The 20,673-nt window shown below is 39.0% G+C and overlaps 1 protein-coding gene across 1 annotated transcript in view; it reads left to right on the top strand.

Moving 5' to 3' along the window:
- The first annotated feature begins 850 nt into the window (after positions 1-850).
- Positions 851-20,673, top strand: part of Actr3b (actin related protein 3B) — a 69,005-nt gene continuing 49,182 nt past the window's right edge. The window contains 2 exon segments of the mRNA XM_047562270.1: positions 851-1,025; positions 16,256-16,311. Coding sequence (XP_047418226.1) covers positions 982-1,025; positions 16,256-16,311 — 100 coding nt within the window. The 5' untranslated portion in view covers positions 851-981.

The following is a 20,673-nucleotide window of genomic DNA, read 5'->3' as shown; positions in this document are numbered from 1 at the left end:
AACGCACTGATGCAGCGGGCAGAGGAGGAGCGGACCGAACTGTTACAAGGGTTCCTTTTTTATAGGACAAAAAGCACAAGCAGGGAGTTGGGGACCGCAGGCGGGGGGTTTCATGCCTTAGCGTTTGGGGATTGGGTAAGGGTATGTGGGGTGTACCTGACCTTGTTGGGGGTGGGCATGATCTCAGAACAGAAACTTCTGAGCTCATAGGGACTTTCCTCTTGCATTATGATTGGTCTGGGAGTGGGCTGTTTTGTTCTTTGGAGGGTTGGGGGCCCCGACTGAGATGTAGGGTCTTCCCTAAGATGGGGTCAGATTGGTTCAATTGGTCCCTTCACTTGGTGAAAGATATTAATTCATGCATTTGTTTAATATTTGCATGCTTCCCATGAGTGTACCAAATATGGTTAAGTTGGCACCAGGTCATTATTAGAAATTTGACAGACTCGAGCCCTATCCAGTGGAGCCTATAGTCCAGTAGGGGAGACAGACTACAAACAAATAAACATATAAAAACACATTTTTGCTCCAAGTCTTAGGAATGAAACCAAGATTGTTGAGATAGAGAAAAAAGTGAGAGGAGGGAACCTAGTTAAGGTGATCAGGGACAACTTTCCTGAAGGTGACATTTGGGCGGAGGCGTAAAGGATGAGAAAGGAGCCAGGCCTCGGAAATGGGGTCACATTCACCGTAAATCAGTTAAAAATAAACCCCAATCTCTCCAGTAGCCAGGTTGGGCGTGTGGGCTAATAAGCCTCAGCGCCAACACTAAACATGGCGGGCGAGGGGGGCGGGGAGTCCGCGCCTCCTGATTGGCCGGACCGGAGTGACGTCACGTGGCGGCGGCGGCGCATCCGGGCTCCTGGCGGCGGCGCTGCGGAGGCTCGTGGGAGAAACGGCGCGCGGGGCGAGTGGGCGGCAGAGCGGACGGCGGCTGGTAGCTCTCAGCGGCCGGCTGGCCTGAGCGCCGCGCGTCCGAGCATGGCGGGCTCCCTGCCTCCCTGCGTGGTGGACTGTGGCACCGGGTAAGAGCCGCTCGGCGCGCACCCCCGCTCCCGCCCTCACCTGGACGCGCCCCCGCGCCCGCCCGGCTCAGGCCCGGGCCACCTGCGCAGGTGGGGGCGCGGGCTCCCGCTGCCCCGCTGGGCGCCGGCCGCCTGGCTCCGGGCTTCGCAGGCAGGGCCACGAGGGGGAGCCTCCGGCCCGGGGCAGGTGGGGCCCACGCGAGGTGTGCCCCGCTCTCGCCTCTGCCTCGCCACCCGCCGCTGGCAGGGTGTCCTGCCGGGGCCGCGGACGCGGGGTCGCGCCCGACCGGGATGGGCTTGCGGGGCGCGGGGCGCAGCCGGTCGGTGAGCGCCAGTCTGCTGGCCAACGTCGCCCTGCCCGTGACATTCTCGTCGCCGGTGCTCCTGTGTCCTCACGTGCGTGTCTCTTCTCCGGGTGGATGAAGATTCTTCAACCCCGACTTGTGGAGATATTTGCACCGATTTACCAACTTGACACCTTTTTCTTCTTTTTTTTACTGCCCACTCTGCTTTTCCAGTCTGAAATGGCCCACTCAAGCTAAGCTCTTGCTTTAGTTTGCATAGACATTTTTCTCTTAGAAATGATGTATTTCAAAAGGCTCCATTTTGAAAAACAGCCTAAATTTGGGAAAGCCCTCCCTTCCCTTTTTGACTGTGGTCATTTGATGTTAAAAGAGACTTTAAGAGACGTCTTGTACTCTCAGTGGCCCAAGATTAACTGATTTTTGAGGTGATTGCTGAATTCATCTCGCCGGGAAATTGAGGAATACGAGCTTGTTTGCTTGTGCATTGTGAAAGTAGTGCTTAATAAAGTAGCCTGGAAGTAAATTTAGCTTCTTGAAAGATATTTCAAGAAGGAGTTTCAATCTCTTTGCCATAAAATATTCCATGGCATGTTCACCTTTCCCGTGATTCTTTTCTATAGAAAAATGTAGTTGGCTTGGTTTCCTTGACAACCTTGTGGGGGTGTCTTCTAATTTCCTACAGCCCATCTCCTACTGATAGTTCTTTCTGTTTGCTGCTGAAGAACCAGTGCTGGTTACAGAGTGGAAAAAACTGCCTCTTGTGCTACTCTTTCTTTTTAAAATAGACATTGTGTTAGAAGTTTAGTGACTCTTTATTTTAGAAGTTGCTGTTGCTGCTCAAAAACAAACACAAGTCCACATCAGTATTGATATTGCAGCCCTCCTCCCTCCAATTGTTGGCTCACTTATTTGTCCCCTCCCCTGTTTGTAGTCCCATGCCCCCTCAGGTCTGTCAACAGGGAAGGCATCATGTGAAAGTATTCTGTTTACATGGGGTGATTTTTGCTTTTTTGGGTCTTGCCAAAACTATTGAAATATAAAGCATTTCTTGGCAGTAGCAGTGAAATAATACATTTTGTCATATCTTTAATATTAGTATTCTGGGGACCTTACTCATTCTTGGTATAAATATCTAAAATGTGCTCAGTTATGACCTTTTGAGGTAAGTGTTCATGTAACTTTGCTCACTGGGAAATTCACCCTCAGTAGATCATAATGGCCCAGAGCTGTGCTCCACAGTCGTCACAGGCTTTGGAAGCAATAGTGGGAATCTTCCCAGAGGGTTTCACATGGACATACTTTGCCATGGAAGCTCCTGTGTATCTTGAATTTCCAGTGTCCAGTGTATGCACGGAAGGAGCAGTCTGAAAGTGTTGAAACTTACCCACTTTAGCATATTAGTAGTTCTTAACATTTCCCAGAGTTTAAAATGGTTTTTGGATTGAGTTTTACCTCAGAATAGAAGAAAAAGTGGTAAAATGCAGATGAAGATAATGAGGACTAAGGAAAAGAATGGACTTGGGAAGTTGTTCTAAACTTCAGACTAGTGGTCCTCACATTTGCCTTTAGTTTTCCTATCTGACACCATCCTAAGAGAATCATTGCTTTGTAATTCCTGTTACCAAGAAAGAAGAGAAATACCTGTTTTACAGGTGAGAATGCCTTTTATTTTTTTATTACATTCTAAAAGAAAAATTTACATTGAGGAAAAATAGTGGGCACTAATGATTTAGTCGACAGTACTAAATAGCCAGATAGTCCCCTGCCCTGAACCCCATCTACCCCCAGATGGCACATGCTAGGCAAGAGCTGTATAGTCCCAACCCCTGTGTTTAGCAAATAAATTTCATCCTGGTAACCTTGGAAACTAACAAATCCTAGGGCCAACTGAGTGAGCACAAGTATCCTGGGGGCCAGGATAATATGGATAGGGGGATCTTCTAGAATCATAAAGTTTCAGCTATTTCAAGGAGTGATTAGGCTATAGGTTTCAGAGATTATTTCATAAATCTAGTCTCATTTCTTTTAAAAAATTTATTCTAATTGTACATGACAGTAGAATGTATAAATGTATGAATATATTAATGCATTCTACAGTCTCAGTTCTCTTGACCAAACTTCTTCGTTGATAATGTTTACATTTCTTAACATTTTGAAATAATTTCAAATCTACTGAACACCAGGAGGAAAAACAAAATCACTGCATCCTCTTACTCCAGTTTCACTAGCTATTTCATATTTATTTTCGCATTCTCTTTGCATAGCCATACATGTTATTGTGACTTTTCAGAACTATTTGAGAGAATGTTGCAGACATCATACCCTCTCTTCCCCCCCCCTCTCTTTTTTTGTCTTTCTAAAAAAATTTGTTCTAATTAGTTATACATGACTGTAAAATACGTTTTGGTACATTGTACACAAATGGACATCATATCCTCCTGTATCAAAATACTTCAGTGTTTACTTTCTGAGAACAAGGACTTTCTCTTTTATAATTGCAGACCAAATTATTAAAGTCAGAAAATTGATGATTCATGCGGTGGTAGTATCCATATGCAGTCTGGATTCATGTGGACAGTCCCATTTATAGCTCTTATGCAGTCTTTCCCTGGCTCCCTTCAGCGTCATGCCTTGTGTTTGGTGGTCATCATGTCCTTCAGGTTCCTTATAATCTGGAACAATTCCTTAGCCTTTTTTTTTGTCTTTCAGGATGTTGATGTTTTTGACAACCTGTTACGTATAACGTCCCTCAGTTTAGAATAGTCAAGTGTTTCACTATGGTAGGTCTAGTTATGCATTTTTGTCAAGAACAACACAGTAGTGATATGACCATCAAAAGGCTTTAGATAGCCATTTGTCTCATTTTCTAGCTTTCTTGTTGGGGAATTCTAAGTCTGACTTTGTCTCTGGTAGAATCGATTCTGGTATATTTTATTTGTCTTAAAGACATCCATTTCATCCAGAATTTTCAAATGAATTTGTAGTAACTTCTTGAATTTTGAAAATCTGTTTTTATGATTATTTTTCTCTACCTCTCGTTTGTATATTATGTTTTTATTTTTTATTTTTCTTGATGCTTTAGTTAGTGGCTTTTCTATGTTGTAGATGTTTTTCAGAGGGTAAGCTTGGGTTCATTCTGTATTTTTCTCTTCTTTGACTCATGTAGTTGTGCTTTTGTGATTATTAATTTCTTTTTCTTTCTTTCTTTCTTTCTTTTCTTTTCTTTTCTTTTTTGTTTTTTTTGCAGTGCAAGGGATCAAATCCAGGGCCTTGTGCTTGTGAGGCAAGCATTCTGCCAACTGAGCTATATTCCCAGCCCTGTTTTGTTTTTGAATGGGATAGTAAACTTATTTATGTTGAAAAGGTACTTAGTATTACAAAACTTGGCAGGTGTCTTTAGCTTGTATGTATTCCTTAGATTTGAAATTTTTAAATCATTTTCAAGAAATTAATTTTTTTGTTTTGAATTTCCCCCTCAACTAAACATTTCTATGCTAATATGGTTTAAAATTCTAAGATGAGACAACCTTCTGGTTTTTGCTTTTAATTTCTACTTCTATTACATTGTGGCTAGAAGGGTTCTGTTTGTGTTATTTTTGTTCTTTGGACTTCATTTTTTGCCATCCAAGATTGGTTTGTGAATGTGGTATGTTCTTGAAAGAGGAGGTATCATCTTTGTTAGTAGTTTGTTCAGAGTTTAGCATATATCTGTATGTACTACTTTATTAATGATGTTATATGAAACTTCCAGTTTTTTTTTTTTTTCTTGTTGTTGTTGTTTGGTCCATTCAAACTGGGACTGGGACTAGTGTGTTAAGGTCTTCTGTTACTAGTGTATTTTTACTTTTTCTTGGATCTACTATAATTCCTCCTTTATGGAAGTTGATGCTGCCTTATTGAATGCCTAAGTAGAAATAACTTGTCTTTACTTTATGCATTATAAAGTAGCCTTTTAGTGCTTTGTTGGGTGTCAAGATATGTGATTCCTGTTTGCTTATAATTATGTTTTCCCGGTGTGTATATTTGCCTATTCTTCTGTTATCCTTTCTGAATTATTTTAGTTCTGTCTCTTATATCCAACATTTTATTAGATTTTGCTTTGTTAGCTAACATGGAAAGAGTTGTCCTTATTGGAAAACTTTAACTCTTTTATAATCATTGACAGATGAGTTAAACACATTTGTACTTTTTGACATGATCACTATATTTTGCTTTAGTTTTGCTTTATTGGCTTATATTTATACATGTATATTTAAATATAATCATATGCCATATAATCAATTTTATTTGATCAATGTTTTCTGGGGGATTTGGTACAGGTTTTTTTTTAAATATCTAATGGCTTTATTTACATATATCTTTTATTTTTTTAAAATTTGTACTGGGGATTGAATCTAGAGCTTTGTGCTTGCTAGGTAAGTCCTCTACTACTGAGTTACATCCTCAGACCATTCTACTCTTTATTTTTAGATAGGCTGTCACTAAGTTGCCCAGTTTGACCTTAAATCTGTGATCCTCCTATCTCAGCCTCCCTAGTAGCTGAGGTTACAGGAGGGCACCACTGCACCCAGCATACATAACCTTTTTTAAAAATTTTTTTTAGTTGTAGGTGAACACAATACCTTTATTTTATTCTTAGTAGTACTGAGGCTTGAACCCAGGACCTCATGTATGCTAGGTGAGTGCTCTACCACGGGAGCGCAACCCCAGCCCCACACATCCTTTTATTTGTGACTTTTTCTACTGATTCTCACCTATGAGCTTTGGTGAAATGAGCTTGTAATAAATCCCTTTTTCTCTTTTCCCTTTCTAGTATTTGGTTGGAGGAAAAAATCCTTTTATTTCTCATTAATAGCTTTAAAGTGGTCTATAAGCTTTGAAAATTTTTTGTGTGTCTTCTTTTTGAATTGTCTTGACTATTTGTTGTCAGAGGATGGAGCCATTCATTACTACACGTTTCCCCATATAACCTTACAAGTTTCATTTATGAAAAGTTCTTTAAATCCTTAGTAGCACTGATTGTACCAAGTAGCATATATCCTTTTTATACTAAGAGGCTTTTGAGAATTTTGTTGGACATATGGTAGTATAAATATATATTCACATAGCACTTCTTCCTGGAACTTCCTAAAATGAACAAACCAAATTAGAACTAGAGAAGAAAACAGCTAAAATTCATACACATTTTATGAAGTTTACAGTAAAATCTGGATCCACTTGCAGGAGGATACTGAGATGTGACATTTCTGCCTATCTCTGGCTGGTTGCAGGTGCCTTAGCATATGTGAGAAATCTTTGAAGGCACCATTCAGGCTGGGAGGTGAGGGATGAATAGGCCATTGCCAGAGAAGGCACATTCTGGCAGTGGTTCATTTCCATGCCACCAAGTAGCAGGGCATGCTGGGCTGAAAGAGGGATCGGTCTTGCCTTAATATGGATTGATCATGCCTTAATACTGTCTTTATGCTTTTTGACTTGACTTCCTGAAGGGAAAAGCCTGTGAGGATGGTCATACCTTGAGCAGGGGTTGCTGAACTATTTCCCCTTAAGCCCCCTTTATCCCTACAATGAGCTTTGGGCTTAGATGTGTCCTCAGAACAAAGGATATAATAAAATGACTGGGCAAGTGTAATATATCCAACTTCAGGCTCTGACAGGCCATTATTCCAGTGAAGTTTTAACTTTTTCCTTCCTCTTAAAACCTAAAGGTCTGTACAGAGAATGCTATACATTATATTTAGTATCTCTGTAAGTGGGGAGTTATTTGATTATCGAGCAAGTAGCAAGTCTAGAGAGCAGAAAATGCCCTTCGTGGGATCTATGCCTAGAAAACAAGGAGAGGAACATGGTAAAAGTAGATGAGAAATAGACTTTGGAAAAAGGAACGCTTTAGGAATCAGTAAAATTTTAAACAAAGACATTTTGCTCTCAAAAACTTTAGACAACATGGGTGTTTAACAAAATTAAGGAACAAAGAAGTAATTTAAAAAATTCAAGGTAAAAAGAGAATGTGAAAGTGAGTCGACATCTGTAAGGAGAGAAATAAGAATCATTTAAGAAACGAGAACCATGTTGAACGCTGCAAGAAGTAGTACCGTGGCTGCTGAAATCTCAGCTGCAGGGAGGACACGCTTTGGGAAATTATGGACACAGGTATTTCTGATTGTATCAGTGTGCCCGGGTCCCTGCCTTTGGCCTTTTCGTCCAAAGAGCCTTCTCTTTCCACTCTTTAGAGAATCAACTTGCAGAGAGTGCTGGAGTTGGGGAGAAGCAGGTGCCCTCAGTGTTAGTTCCGGTCTCACAAGTACTGTTGACTCTCAAGTTTGGAGCCTTGAAGGGTCTGTGCTCGTTCTCAGCTTTTGCCCCTGGTGGCTTTCTTAATGTCGTCAGAATTCCAGGGCCAAAATTGTTCTATTATCTCCTCTTTTCTCCTTTGTGGTTTAATATAGCTTTAAAAAAATCATTTTGCTTTAGTTTTAGTGGGGCTTTGGGAGAGAGTGAAGTTAGAGTGTGTTTATTCCACCATTTAAACATTTAAAACATTGTCTTACACACCATTTTAACTTGAAAGTCAGAGCTCATTTCATAATAACCAGAAACCCCAAAGGGGGCTGGGTGTGGTGGCACACACCTGTAATCCCAGTGGTCAGGAGGCTGAGGCAGGAGTAACATGAGTTCAAGGCTAGCCTCAGCAATGGAGCAAGGCCCTAAGCAACTCAGTGAGACCTTGTTTCTAAATAAACTATAAAAAAGGGATGGGGATGTGGCTCAGTGGTTAAGCACCCCTGGGTTCAATCCCTGCTACCAAAGAGAAAAAAAAAAAATCCACAAAGGGGTACTACTTATGATCTTAGATTTACTAAATAGCAGAGGGGATAAAACAAATAAAAAACCCACAAAAACATCTGAAAGGAGAAATAGACAAGTGTATTAGGTAATGTAAAATTAAGGGAGATCAAATGGACTAAAGACTGAATTTAGGTAAAATAATAAATTTTAACTTGTCTGAAACAGTTTACAGTTTTCTATCTAACAACTCAAAAACATTTAAAAATTGTATTTTAATTTACAATGCAGTGTGGGGATTATGTATTATTTAAAAACTATCACCACGATCTAGGAACAATTTTAGGTGAAGATCTTGGGAGAGAGTAATGCTATTGTGGTTGAAATATTTAGGGTTTGAGATAGAACTTCATAAGAATCTCAATCAAATGAACTTCCCTGTAGGATATAGTCTAAGAACACTATATAAAGATGTAAAAAATGTGAAACTGTCTTAAGACACAACATTTCCACATAAATTGAGTGTACATTGTCACCTTCTGCTAAGACACATGGTTGTGGGAGGAATTTAAATTATATATAAATATGGTAACAGTAGATTCAGTTCTCCTGACTTGCAGAATTGAGAAGTATACATGTTTCTATTGTCAAAAGATAGTGACATTTAATAGGAAAAGTGAAAAAGTCTTTGCACTCAGACTGTCTAAAATGTTCAGGGAAAATAAGGATATATTTACAGAAAGAAATGTTAAAAAGATAAAAAAGAATAGAAGGTGGAAGGCCAAAATGTGTGGATAGTCTTGGGAGTGGGAGTGAGACTTCTTTATAGTACTTTTTCATATTGCTCTGAATTTTTAACTGCTAGAACATCCTTGTTTAAAAGGCAGAGGTGTAACTATTAGTATTCATATTGCTTTATGAAGCTTTTGATTCTGTTTCCATTACTTCCTCTTCTTTGCTAATCTCCAAAGAGAAGGTCTCAGGTTGAGGTCCACATGGAAAGTAGTATTGAGTTCCGTAATGCAGCCAGCAATCTAAAATAGGTGTCTTGGTTTTGAGAATGGTGCCTACCTCTACAATGCTGGCTGCCTTTTGGAAGGTAGTATTAAAATACAAAACAAGAGCTTTTTTTTTTTTTTTTGACCAGTGATTGAACCCAGGGATGCTTAACTACTGAGAACCATATCCCTGGCCCTTTTTTTGTTTTTTATTTTGGGAGAGGGTCTTGCTAAGTTGCTTAGGGCTTTGCCAAGTTGCTGAGGCTGGCTTTAAACTTGCCATCCTGCCTCAGACTCCTGAGCTGTTAATTAAAAGAACCAAGAGCTTTTAATTAAAAGTTGATTGTCTTGAATGCTTTATTCATGTTTGGGAAAATTTGGTTAGTGTAGTTCTTCCTATTTAGAATAAATGATACACATAACACCAGAAGGGCAATAACATGAAATTTTAGTATGTAGTGGTACTTTCAAAGTAGAAATGATGGAGAAATTATTTAGGAAAACATTTGGTAGATTTGACCACCTAGACTGTTATATTTCAGAATATGTATGGTCACACATGTATGGCATTTCAGTGGCCTGCATGTGGGATGTTGGTTCTGAGAGATTATATCAGTTAGTGAGGTAGTAGCTATCTTAGTTTGTGATTTTTTTTTTTTTTTTTTTTTTTTTTTTTTGTTTGATACCAGGGATTGAACTCAGGGACACTTGACCACCGAACCACATTCCCAGCCTTATTTTGTATTTTATTTGGAGACAGGGTCTCACTGAGTGCTTAGCACCTTGCTTTTGCTGAGGCTGGTTTCTTTGAATTCATGATCCTCCTGCCTCAGCCTCCCGAGCTGCTGGGATTACTGGCGTGCATCATCTCGCGCGACCAGTTTGTGAATTTGTGTAAGTATGCTCTCTGTTGTTCACACAGTGATGAAATCAACCACAGTACATTAGACTATTGTTACTCAGATCTTGTTGATAACGTGACTGTAACTCAAGATAAACATCACACTGAGAAAAAGTTGCTTTATGTATATGAGCAAGCATTAATATCCTCAGTGGGTAAGGAGGTAAAAATTGGTAAGAAGACACTAAGACTCTAGTAGAGACATTATCTGAGGATAGTTCATGGAAGAAATGGAGATTAGTATTAGTGTACATCAATATTATTCAATAGTAAGTGAATAAATAAATTTATTGAACCACATGGTCCTAGTTTTGCTTATTGAGTTAGGAAATATTTTATAAAAATGGTAAGATTCAACATTGAGGTAAAGATTGCTATACATATTTTGCTGATGAGAAACAGATACAGAGGGATTAATATTTACCTGAAATGACATTCTAGTTCTGGAATTTGAACCCCATATTGTGGTACCATTAAATTGCCTCATGTCACAAATATATATTGTTTGCAACTGCTTTCAAGTATATTATACACTTGTTTATGGCAGCAGCTCTCAATCTTTCTTTTGAGTAGTTGTATAGCATTTTATTGAATGAGTAATATAATTTACAATTTATTACATTCTCTATTTTGAATGTTTCCAGTTTTTTGTTTTGCTGTTTTAGTGCTTCAGTGAACATTTTTTTTTTTTTTTTGGTGCATATATTTGTATGGGGGTAAATTCCTAGAAGTGTATGGTTTAGATAATTAGGGAATATATATTTTCAATTTTCCTAAGTATGTGAATTTAATGATCTTTTAAGGGTATTGATTCTGTTTAAGATTAAGTCATATCTCAATTTTTTTTGCTTAATATATGGAGAATTATTTGTATCATAGTTTATTCTTTTTTTGGTGGTTTTTCTTTCTCTCTCTCTCTCTCTTTTTTTTTTTTTCTTGTGGTACTGGGAATTGAATCCAGGGCCTGGTGCATGCTAGGGAAGTGCTCTACCACTGAGCTACATCCCCATCTCTTTTTAAAACATTTTTATTTCAAGATAGGGTTTCACTAAGTTGCCCAGGTTGGCCTCCAACTTGTGATCCTTCTGCTTTAGCTTTCCAAGTAGCTAGGTGTGTACCACTCTGCCTGGCTCTTGTAGTTTATTCTTAAAGGTAATATTCTGTAGTTGATGCCATTCCGAATGGGATCTTTTTATCCAGTATATGTTCTTGCTGACTGTTGTCTGTTCATTTAGTAACTGATCATCTCATTGAATTCCCTGTTGTTTTTAATTTTTCACTTAATTTTCCTCACATAATCTAGGTATATAGTTATTTATAAATGATTACTGATTTTTAAAAAAATGTTCTTTTTAGATATAGTGACAGTAGTGTGTATTTTGACATATTATACATACATGGAGTATGACTTCCCAAATGATTACATTTTTGTCTTTTGCCCAGTGTCTGTTCATTTTATTTATTTATTTATTTATTTATTTATTTTTTATTGTTGCTAGTGATTTGTAATATCTAGTTCTTCCAAAATGTTAAATGAGAGTGATGATGGGTCTCTCTCAATTTTCACTTTTATAGAGATGATACAGGATTTCATTATCATTTGGTTTGAGAGATCACCCCCACCATCATCTCATAAGGATGCTTCTGTTTTGAACGTAGTTCTTTTCACTACTACTTGAGGCTGGTTTTTTAAAAACTACATTTCGTAAATAATTTAAATTGAAAAGCATTTTTTTCATAGAGAATGCTGAAGTGCACATTGTTCTAAATAATAAGACAGTTTTCACATCTGAGTCCTTTCATTTGTACCTCTGATCAGTATTATACTTAAACATAGATATATTTTATTTGGTGAATGTGGTAAGCGATGGGGAGTTTTGTTAGAATGTGAACGTGAGGTTGGGAATTTGCCTTATAAAACAGTGTGACGATGATTACTCGTGGTGTAGCTGAAGTCAGGATTTCTCAACTGGTTGACCTTCAGAACCATGGTGGAGGGGCAGAAGATATTAAAAGTACTCATGTGCAGACCCCTCTGGAGATTCCTGTTTGTGTCTTGCGTAGGGCCTGGGAATCTGTATGTTAGGGTTTCCCTGGTGTGGCTGGTTTTTCCTAAATGCCTACCCAGATGATCTTAAACTTGCCTGCTATGTAAAGTAGGCCAGGCTCACACAATGTGAAGTCATGTTTTGAGTAGGTAAACATTTTGAGGACCACTTTGGGGACCTCTGGACTCCCCTGCTCCGCCCTCAGTGACTAATACAGTGCTGGCTACCTGGCTTACATTTTGGTAAAGTGGTTGAATGAGGAAAGTTGTTTTTGTGCACGGTGTCTTGACTTTCCAGGTTTAAGAATTGTGTTTACTTGTTGATTTTTTGGGGGAGAGGTTCCTGTTCATTGTGTAGTTGAACTGTCACAACAGTCATTTTTTTTTTCCCCCCTTGGTATTGGGGATTAAGCCCAGAACTTCACATGCTAGGCAAGCATTGGGCTATGTCCACAGCTCCTGTGTTTTAAATTTTTAAAATTTATTTTGAGACAGGGTCTTACTAAGTTGCCTAGATTGGCCTCAAACTTGTGATTCTCCTGCCTCAGTTTCCTGAGTAGCAGGGATTACAGGTGTGCTACCACGTCTGGCTTATATGATCATTTCTTTCTTTCTTTTTTTTTTTTTTTGTTTTTTTTGTTTTTTTGTTTTTTTTGGTACTAGGGATTGAACTGGGGGCAATTAGACACCGAGCCATGTCCCCAGCTCTTTTTTTTTTTTTTTACTTTTTATTTTGAGACAGGGTCTCAGTAAGTTGCTTAGGGCCTCACTAAGTTACTGAGGCGGTCTTTGAACTTGAGATCCTACTGCCTTAGCTTCCTGGGCTGCTGGGATTATGGGTGTGTGCCATTGCATCTGGTCATGATCATTTTTAATGGGGTATGCTAATCTAGCATCAGGTTGTCCTTCTAGAAAAGAGTTTGAGGGTGTGCAGTGTTGCAGTTGATAGATTCTCACTGAAGGTTGGGGTGAGGCTGTGTTGATACAGTTTATTAAAATTTTAAATTTGAATGCCTTTTCTTGAAAAATCTTGTTAAACATTAGTTACATTGTTATTATTCAAAGTATACAAACCTCAGTTGTATTTCATACTATTTAAAGAATAATATAGGAAAATTGAAAGATAATAAATTGCCATAAAATGATCTAGATCCTCTGTACTTTTGCCATTGAACTTAATATGACTTCAGTTCTGCTAGGATGGTAAGGAAAGATCTCACAATAAATTGTACATAAGAATTTGAATATGTCTTCATGTTAGTTTCCCTCAGGCATGAAAACCACTGTTCAGTGTTACTGATGCTTAAGGTATTCCTGAGACTCTTAACAGAGGCCTCCTTTCAAGACCTTGCTGCTGACAGACCTCTATGGCTTAGGGTCTTCATGTTCCAGCACCCGTTGCTGAGTGCCTTTGTCATTATGTAGTTGAGTTTTAGAACTGTGGGCCTAAAAGTGCTCCAGTCCACTTACGTTGTCTGAACTCTTGCTTGGGCCATCATTTCAGTCCAGGGTAAAGAATGGTGGGAAGGAGATGAGACATAACTGTTGAAGGATATCTGTTACCTGTTAGAGAATATCTGTTGTCTTTTAGTGACACTAGAGATAACAGATATCCTTCACAGCTGTGCCTCATGTCCCAGTGCTGCACAAACCAGGCTGTCTGTGCTGTACTGCAGAAAGAAGGAAGCTATGACTTCGGACACACATTGTTTAATTAGCTTTTCAAAATTTTAAATAAAATATTTCACAAATACAGAAAAGTCATAGTCAAAATGATAACTGAAATTTATGTAACATCAGTGTTGTTCTACCATTTATATATATATATTAACTCCTTTATCATACTAACTGTAGGAGGTGGGTTGTATTATTATGTCCATTTTCCAGATGGGGAAACTGACATATAAAGAAGAAAAGTAACTCCCCCAAATTTGGCAAATAGTTAAGCTGGTATTTGAGCCCAGGCAGTCTGGTGCCAAAGTGCATGGTCTTAACCATTTGGAAAAAATAATAAATAAAACAGGAAATACAAAAAATTATGTAGCAGACATGTGCAATACTTAAATAGTCTCTAGTCTTTTCTGGTTCCATCAGTGATGTTTTTCCTGACTTTCTGCATCCCCTTTCAGACATTGGTCATTATCTCACCAGTTTGACAGTGTTTACCTTTTCTCACTCCTGGGAAGAATTCATTCAGATACATGAACTGTCTGCCACACACCAGGCACGGTGAATGGAAGTGCACTTGTGAAGGACCTGGTTTTCCAATCTACAAAACTCATAGTCCTAATGGTTTTGGAAGGTGAATTTACTTAAGTGGTTCAAGAGCAAGTGCATGATTTTTTTTTTTTTTTTTAAGGGGAGTAAACACAATTAAATTTGATGATTTTGGTGGTTTCTGGTCTGCTCGTTGGGTTTTGAGGGCTACTTTTGCCTTGGGTCAGTAACTCCTTATATCTATTGTCTGGAACCTATTTCCAGAATGATGCTCAAATTGGGGATGATCTGGAACTTTTGAAGTTTAGTCTCTCTTGCTCCATTCCGGAAAGTCCCCCGGTTCTGGGTTGGCTTAGAAACTTCTTTCCATGTGGGTCTGTGGACCTGGGATTGGGAGATTTGTGGGTCTACTTGCTTGTGTACCCTTATCTTAGCCCTATAGTCCATGGACTTGTGAGGGCTTCAGATGGGTCTTGCCCTGTTGGGGTCAGGTTCTCAGGGCCTGGCCTCACCTTGGCTCCTGTGATGTGAGGAACTTGGATCTCTGGAGGCTGAGCAGTAAGGTGTGATTTAAGGACAACTGACTTTTTTTTTCTTCTTCCCAATCCTTATCCATTTACTGTGTATTCAAAAACACTGAAATTACCATATTGTAAAAGTGTATTTAAAATCATAATGCTAAATTATTAGAATAAACTACCATATGATAAGACCCATTTAAAAATCTTAAGGATAAATTATTAGAAGTATTACCACATCAAAAATCTTCAAAAATTTAGCATCGAGTGCTGGGGATATAGCTCAGTGGTAGAGTGCTTGACTAGCATGCATGAGACCCTGGGTTAAATCCCTAGTAGTACAAAACAAAAGAAGCATCTAGCAATCATAAAATAGAATGAATTCGTAAAGCTGCCTTTACACTGCCAGAGCTCTGTGTTCATGGTCAGTGCTGTTGACAGTGTGAGGGTGTGGCTGCCCCAACACGGCTGTGGTGAGAGCAGTCCTCGTGGGAAGTGCTGAGGAGCCTTCAGTTCACTTGCTGCTTCTTAAGTGTTCCTTTTCAGCAGATGGTCAGAGTGGTGCTTTTTCGCCCCCCTTTTTATATTTAGGAAATTAGCAAATGCATTTGGAACAGATAGTAGTATTTTGGCATTTGTTTTAGTGAAGACTTCTGGAATTTGTCGTACAGAATATCTTGACAGAAAATGGGCTTCTTCTGAAATGAGACGATAAAGGAGGTGCTCCTGTCAGATGAGTCTCAGAGACGGCAGTAGCTGTTTCTAGACATATGCATGACATTTTAAGAAAATTATGTAATCATTTTCTAACCTCCCCAAAAAAAGTGCAGGAGGTTTGGGAAATAAGTATATTTCCTACAGAACTGTGCGGGAATTAGCCTGCCTACTTAGAGTGGGACTCCTTTTTGCAGTTCACTGGCAGTTTAGCCTTGGGCATCTTAATTAACTTCTCATCTGCAAAATAGGAATAATATCAACTTTCTTCAGAGTTTTGTAAAGATTCATAAAGTCTGAAAGCACTTTTAAACGTCATTAGGGATACACATGCAACTCACGTGTTACTGTATGTGTTGCCATCATTCCAGTAGAAAAAAGTATAGTATTTTAAGTAGTTATAAACTACTTTCTTTGAGCTTTGTTTGGTGGTACACTTTTGCAATCCCAGCCGCTTGAGAGTCTAGCCTGGGCACCTTAGTGAGACTGTCTCAAAATAAGAAAAGGGACTGAAGACATACCTCAGTGGTAAAGCCTTCCTGGGTTCAAGCCCTGTACAAAAGACCAACCAACCAACCTACTTTTGTTTATTTTCAGAGATCACAACTTTAAAAACCATTTTTCCAGGGAGTATTCTGAGGCTCACTATTTTAGGACTTGTAGAACTTAATAATAAAAGACATTGATGGGGTATAGACAAGAACATTGTTATCTAAACCTGTGTTGATGACTTTGTGCTTTTAGGTATACCAAGCTTGGCTACGCAGGCAACACTGAGCCACAGTTCATTATTCCTTCATGTAAGTAAAGCTCTACCCTCGGGTGTTTTAAGGGTTGTGTTTCTCAGCATTCTCATTTCTAAGCATTCCAGTTCTATTTTTTGAGGCATATTAATTTACTCACCATCTTCTTTTAGAAGATTGTTCTGGTTTCCCGGAAGGGGCTGGGTATTTTGATGCCTGGTTCCTGAATGTCGCTCTTGGTGGTAGCTGTGCCTTAACTGCAGAACTCTAGTCCTTTCGTTCCTCTGAGACAGCCCTTTGTCACTGTCAGTGGAGTTTCATCTTGGGTGGCTGGCAGGGGACTTTGATTTAATCATATATGTCTGAACTGCCCAGAAAAAGTGTATCTGGGGATTTAAGGCTAATTTATAAATAAAGTTAGTAAAGTCGTGTTAGTGTAGCGGCCTGCTGCTTGCTTTCATTGTTGTTTAATGTTTAGTAGAGCGGATAAGCTTAAAAGAAGGGCCACACATTTTGGTACAAGCTCATTCTAGGCACTCTTATTTCCCTAAGGTCAGGTTGGTTGTTTATAGGTAGAATTCTCGGGCACTGCCTAAGTCCTAGGTTATATTTGGAGACATTGTGCCAGAGTAAGTATATCAATCAAGAGTGAAGTAAAGATTTGCCCCCTAAATATAACTCTTGTAAGATAAGCTATGATCTTAGAAATTGTACGTGGTTAGTAATTCTGTGATGTTATGACAGGCTTTATGGCCAGGACAGAACTGGAATGGAGTGGGTGAAGGGGGCTTGGTTAGAATTTACTCAAGGCCTTATTTGATGATTGTGAATATTAAGATCACTAGAAAGTATACTCCAGATTCCTTGAGAAGATTTAAAGGAAACTTGCTCCACTTCCTTGCTTGCTGGATAACAGACCATGACTTTGATTTTCTTGTTCTGAACTCTGATGCCCTAATGGCTTATCCCTGATGCTAGGTATTATTGGTCTGCTATTTCCTTATTTAAAATTAATAAGTTGTAATATTTTTCTGTCAGGGATGCTGTAACAAAATATCATGTACTGAGTGTCTTAACAGAAATTTATTTTATCACAGTTCTGGAGGCTGAAAGTTCAAGTTCAGGGTTCTGTCATGGTTGATGAGGCCTCTTTTTTCTAAGCTTGTAGATGGCCACCTTCTTTCTTAGTGTGTTCTTACATGGCCTTTTTTCTGTGAACATGTAGTGGGGGGTACTCTGTGGCCTCTCTTCTTGTAGGGCCACACTCCTATCACATTAGGACTCCACCCTTATGACCTTATTTGATCTTAATTACCTTCCTAGAATTTCTTTCTCCAAATACTGTCACATTGGGAGGTAGGGTTTCAGCATTTGTGGGAACATAGTTCAGTTTATAACAATTGACATTCTGTGGGATGAATCAGTCTTCTGTGAATTTTATTAATGTGAATGCCCCTGAACTTGATCATTCCATGCTGAGTTGACAGATTGGACTTTCTGACTTTCAAAGCAGGAGGTTAGATTTTTAACCTTGTTAAGTGCATCACCTAAAAAAGACTGACCTTGCACCTTTTGTTTTAATGTGCTTGTGTTTAAAACTGTCAGCAGCACTCAGTTAGTGTTAAATGACTGTGCCATTTAACCTGTCATCATTAATAGAGAGGGGAGTTGAAGACAGTTATTAGTGGGATTTCATTCACTGTCAAAAGACAGTCAAGCTCTCAGACTGGGATGTCAGAACTTAGCAGTGGCAGAAGTTGGAAGACAACTAACTGTCAAAGAGGTGGGAGTAGAAGAATAGTGATGTTGTTGGCCAAAATTGTTGTGAAGATAAGAGGTCCCAGAAGGCAAGGTTAGGTGATATTTTTGGGCAAAAGTGAGGGTGTTGGGACAGGCAGAGGGTATTGGTTACCTTGCTTGGCCGCCTGCTTGTCTTGATACTGCTTCTGTGTCCAGAGACCTTGTTCTCCAGACAGATTCCAGGAGGTATATGTTAAAGTGGCATCAGAAGAGAAACCTGTGCTAGAGCTAGCTCAGTGGTAAAGAACGTGACTGGAATGTGCAGAGTCCTGGGTGTAACCCATTACTGAACACTAATAAATAGGAGGAAAGCATTTGTGCCTCTGTGAGTGTGCTGAGGGCAAGACTTTCTGGTTCTGATGGGTCTCGAGGCGAGACAGCAGTGAGGGAAGTGAAGCACTGGTGATCCTGGAGACTGTAAGTCCGAGTGGATGGCAGGAGATGTGATCGGAAGTGTGGGAGGGGCCCTGTGATGGAGGGTCTCCCTGAGGCACTTTGTTTCTGAGGGCCTCTGTCAGTGCCTGGGACCCAGGACTAGACTGGTGCTAAGTCTGTCCCAGGCTCTGCTTGTGTCTGGTTTTGTTTGAACTTCTGTGTAGAATTTGCCTAGTTGTTTGAAGAAAGTTTTTTCCCACTTTTCTTTTTAAAAAAAGTTATTGGAGGGCTTTGGGAGTCATTGAAACAGTTCTAACAGAGGGGCGGATGGTGATCACGTCATAGGAACAATTTGGGAGGAGTAGTCGGAAAGAAAAGGCACTGTAAACTTTGTGTGTTGAGTTGAGGTGTGGAGGCCTGGAGGCCACTGGGCAAAGCGTGCTATTGGGAAGAGAGCTACAGATGAGTCATAAGATGCTTTTGTTTTTCATTAAGTAGAGCCTTAAAATTCTGATTTTGCCAAAAAAGTGCAAAAGAACATTTAACAAAGACCCATGGATCCACCACCCAGAATGAACATGTTAACATTGTTTCATCTTCATATCAGAGTAAGTAAATATAGTCATGCACTGCATAATGAAGTTTTGGGCAGTATGGACTGCATATGTGACTAGTCTCGTAAGATTGTGTCACCAAGTGACATTGTAGCTGTTTTAGTATGTGTAAGTGTGTTATGTGACTGGCCTTGTAAGAGTATGTCAGCTAGTGATATTACAGCTGTTTTCGTGTCTAAGTGTATATATGACTGGTTTTTATAAAATTGTGTCTCCTAGTGACATTGTAGCTATTTTAATTGGTATAAATGCCACTCTGAACCCCACACAGCTCTGCTTCTCACCAGGTGTCCCTGTTGTTAGATAATACATAACTGTAAATAATGCCTTTCTTTTCCAGTCCTTTCCCCTTCTTTCCTTGATTTCTCCCTTGTATGGTGGATATTTTCTGGTAGGTTTTGGATCCATGTTTTTTTCCTTAAACTGTGTAAACAAGTGTACATGGTTTTGTGAGTTGAAACATTTAAAAAATGATTTCATACTGACTTTCTGTTTGTTTAAATTTTTCTTCAATATTGTTTTAATATTATCAGTGATAACATAACAGGTTTAGATCAGAATTCTAATGTGAATATATAGCTTTTTTTTTTTTAATATGAGCTTTTCCCAGCTTTTTCTGTTTATGCAAAGTAGTGTAGTAGATACCTCCTGATGAACACAGGCCTTTTTCCTAAGAGGAAATAATCAGAAATGGAGTTGTTTCATCAGGGTATGCCCTCCTTCATCCTCATTAGCTGTTGCCAGATTGCTTCCAAATAGCTGTACTGATTTATAACCCATCAGCAGTGTGTGAGCATTTCTGCTTCCACGTGTCCTTGACAACAGTTGGTATTGTTAGACTTAATTTTGCCCGTGTGACGAATGTAAAATGATGTTTACAATTTACATTTCTTTTGATCAGCGGTTGAGCATGATGCCTGTTTATATCTGCCCATTTTTCTCCTGCTTGTTTTGTCTTTGTGATGGCGTCATAGGAACTCTTTTATATGCAAATGCTGATTTGTTGCCAGCGTCTCTTACTCCATGAGTCTGCCCCCCCAACCCCCATGGAACTGGGGATTGAACCCAGGTCCTTGTTAGTGGCAGTTAGTGCTTTACCTTTGAGCTACACCTCTAGCCCTGTATAATTTCTTTTTTTTTTTTTTTTTTTTGGTTTCTTTTTATTTTACTTTATGCTATGACATTTTAAATTGATTTTTTTATCATCTAGAAATTTAAAATTTTGATATAGTCAGAATTTTCACTTTTTCCTTTTGCAGTTTGTTTTTATTATGGAAAATACATCCCAACTCCAAGTCATAAAGAATTTCTTTGTTTTCCTCTGAGAAAATTTTAAATTACTCTTGAATATGGTATGAAAGAACTAATTTTATTTGTTTTACAAATGGAAAACTTGTTTTTAAACACCATTTATTGAAGAATACATTCTACATTGACATTCTTCTTCAGTCGTGTTGTGGTAACATTTGTGCTTAGGAATATTTTTGGTGTTTGTTTTGTTTCATTAACGTATTTCTCTATCTCTGCTCCAAATGTACAGTGTTAAATACTAGCATTTTGTCCTGTGTCTTTATCTAGTAAGTTTGTTTCTCCTCATTTGTCTCTTCTCTCCCTTTTTTTTTTGTTCTGG

Source organism: Sciurus carolinensis, chromosome 8 (genome assembly GCF_902686445.1).
Source record: "Sciurus carolinensis chromosome 8, mSciCar1.2, whole genome shotgun sequence".
Classification (NCBI taxonomy): Eukaryota; Metazoa; Chordata; class Mammalia; order Rodentia; family Sciuridae; genus Sciurus; species Sciurus carolinensis.
Note: the sequence above shows the minus strand (reverse complement) of the source record. Positions and strands in the feature narration are given on the sequence as shown.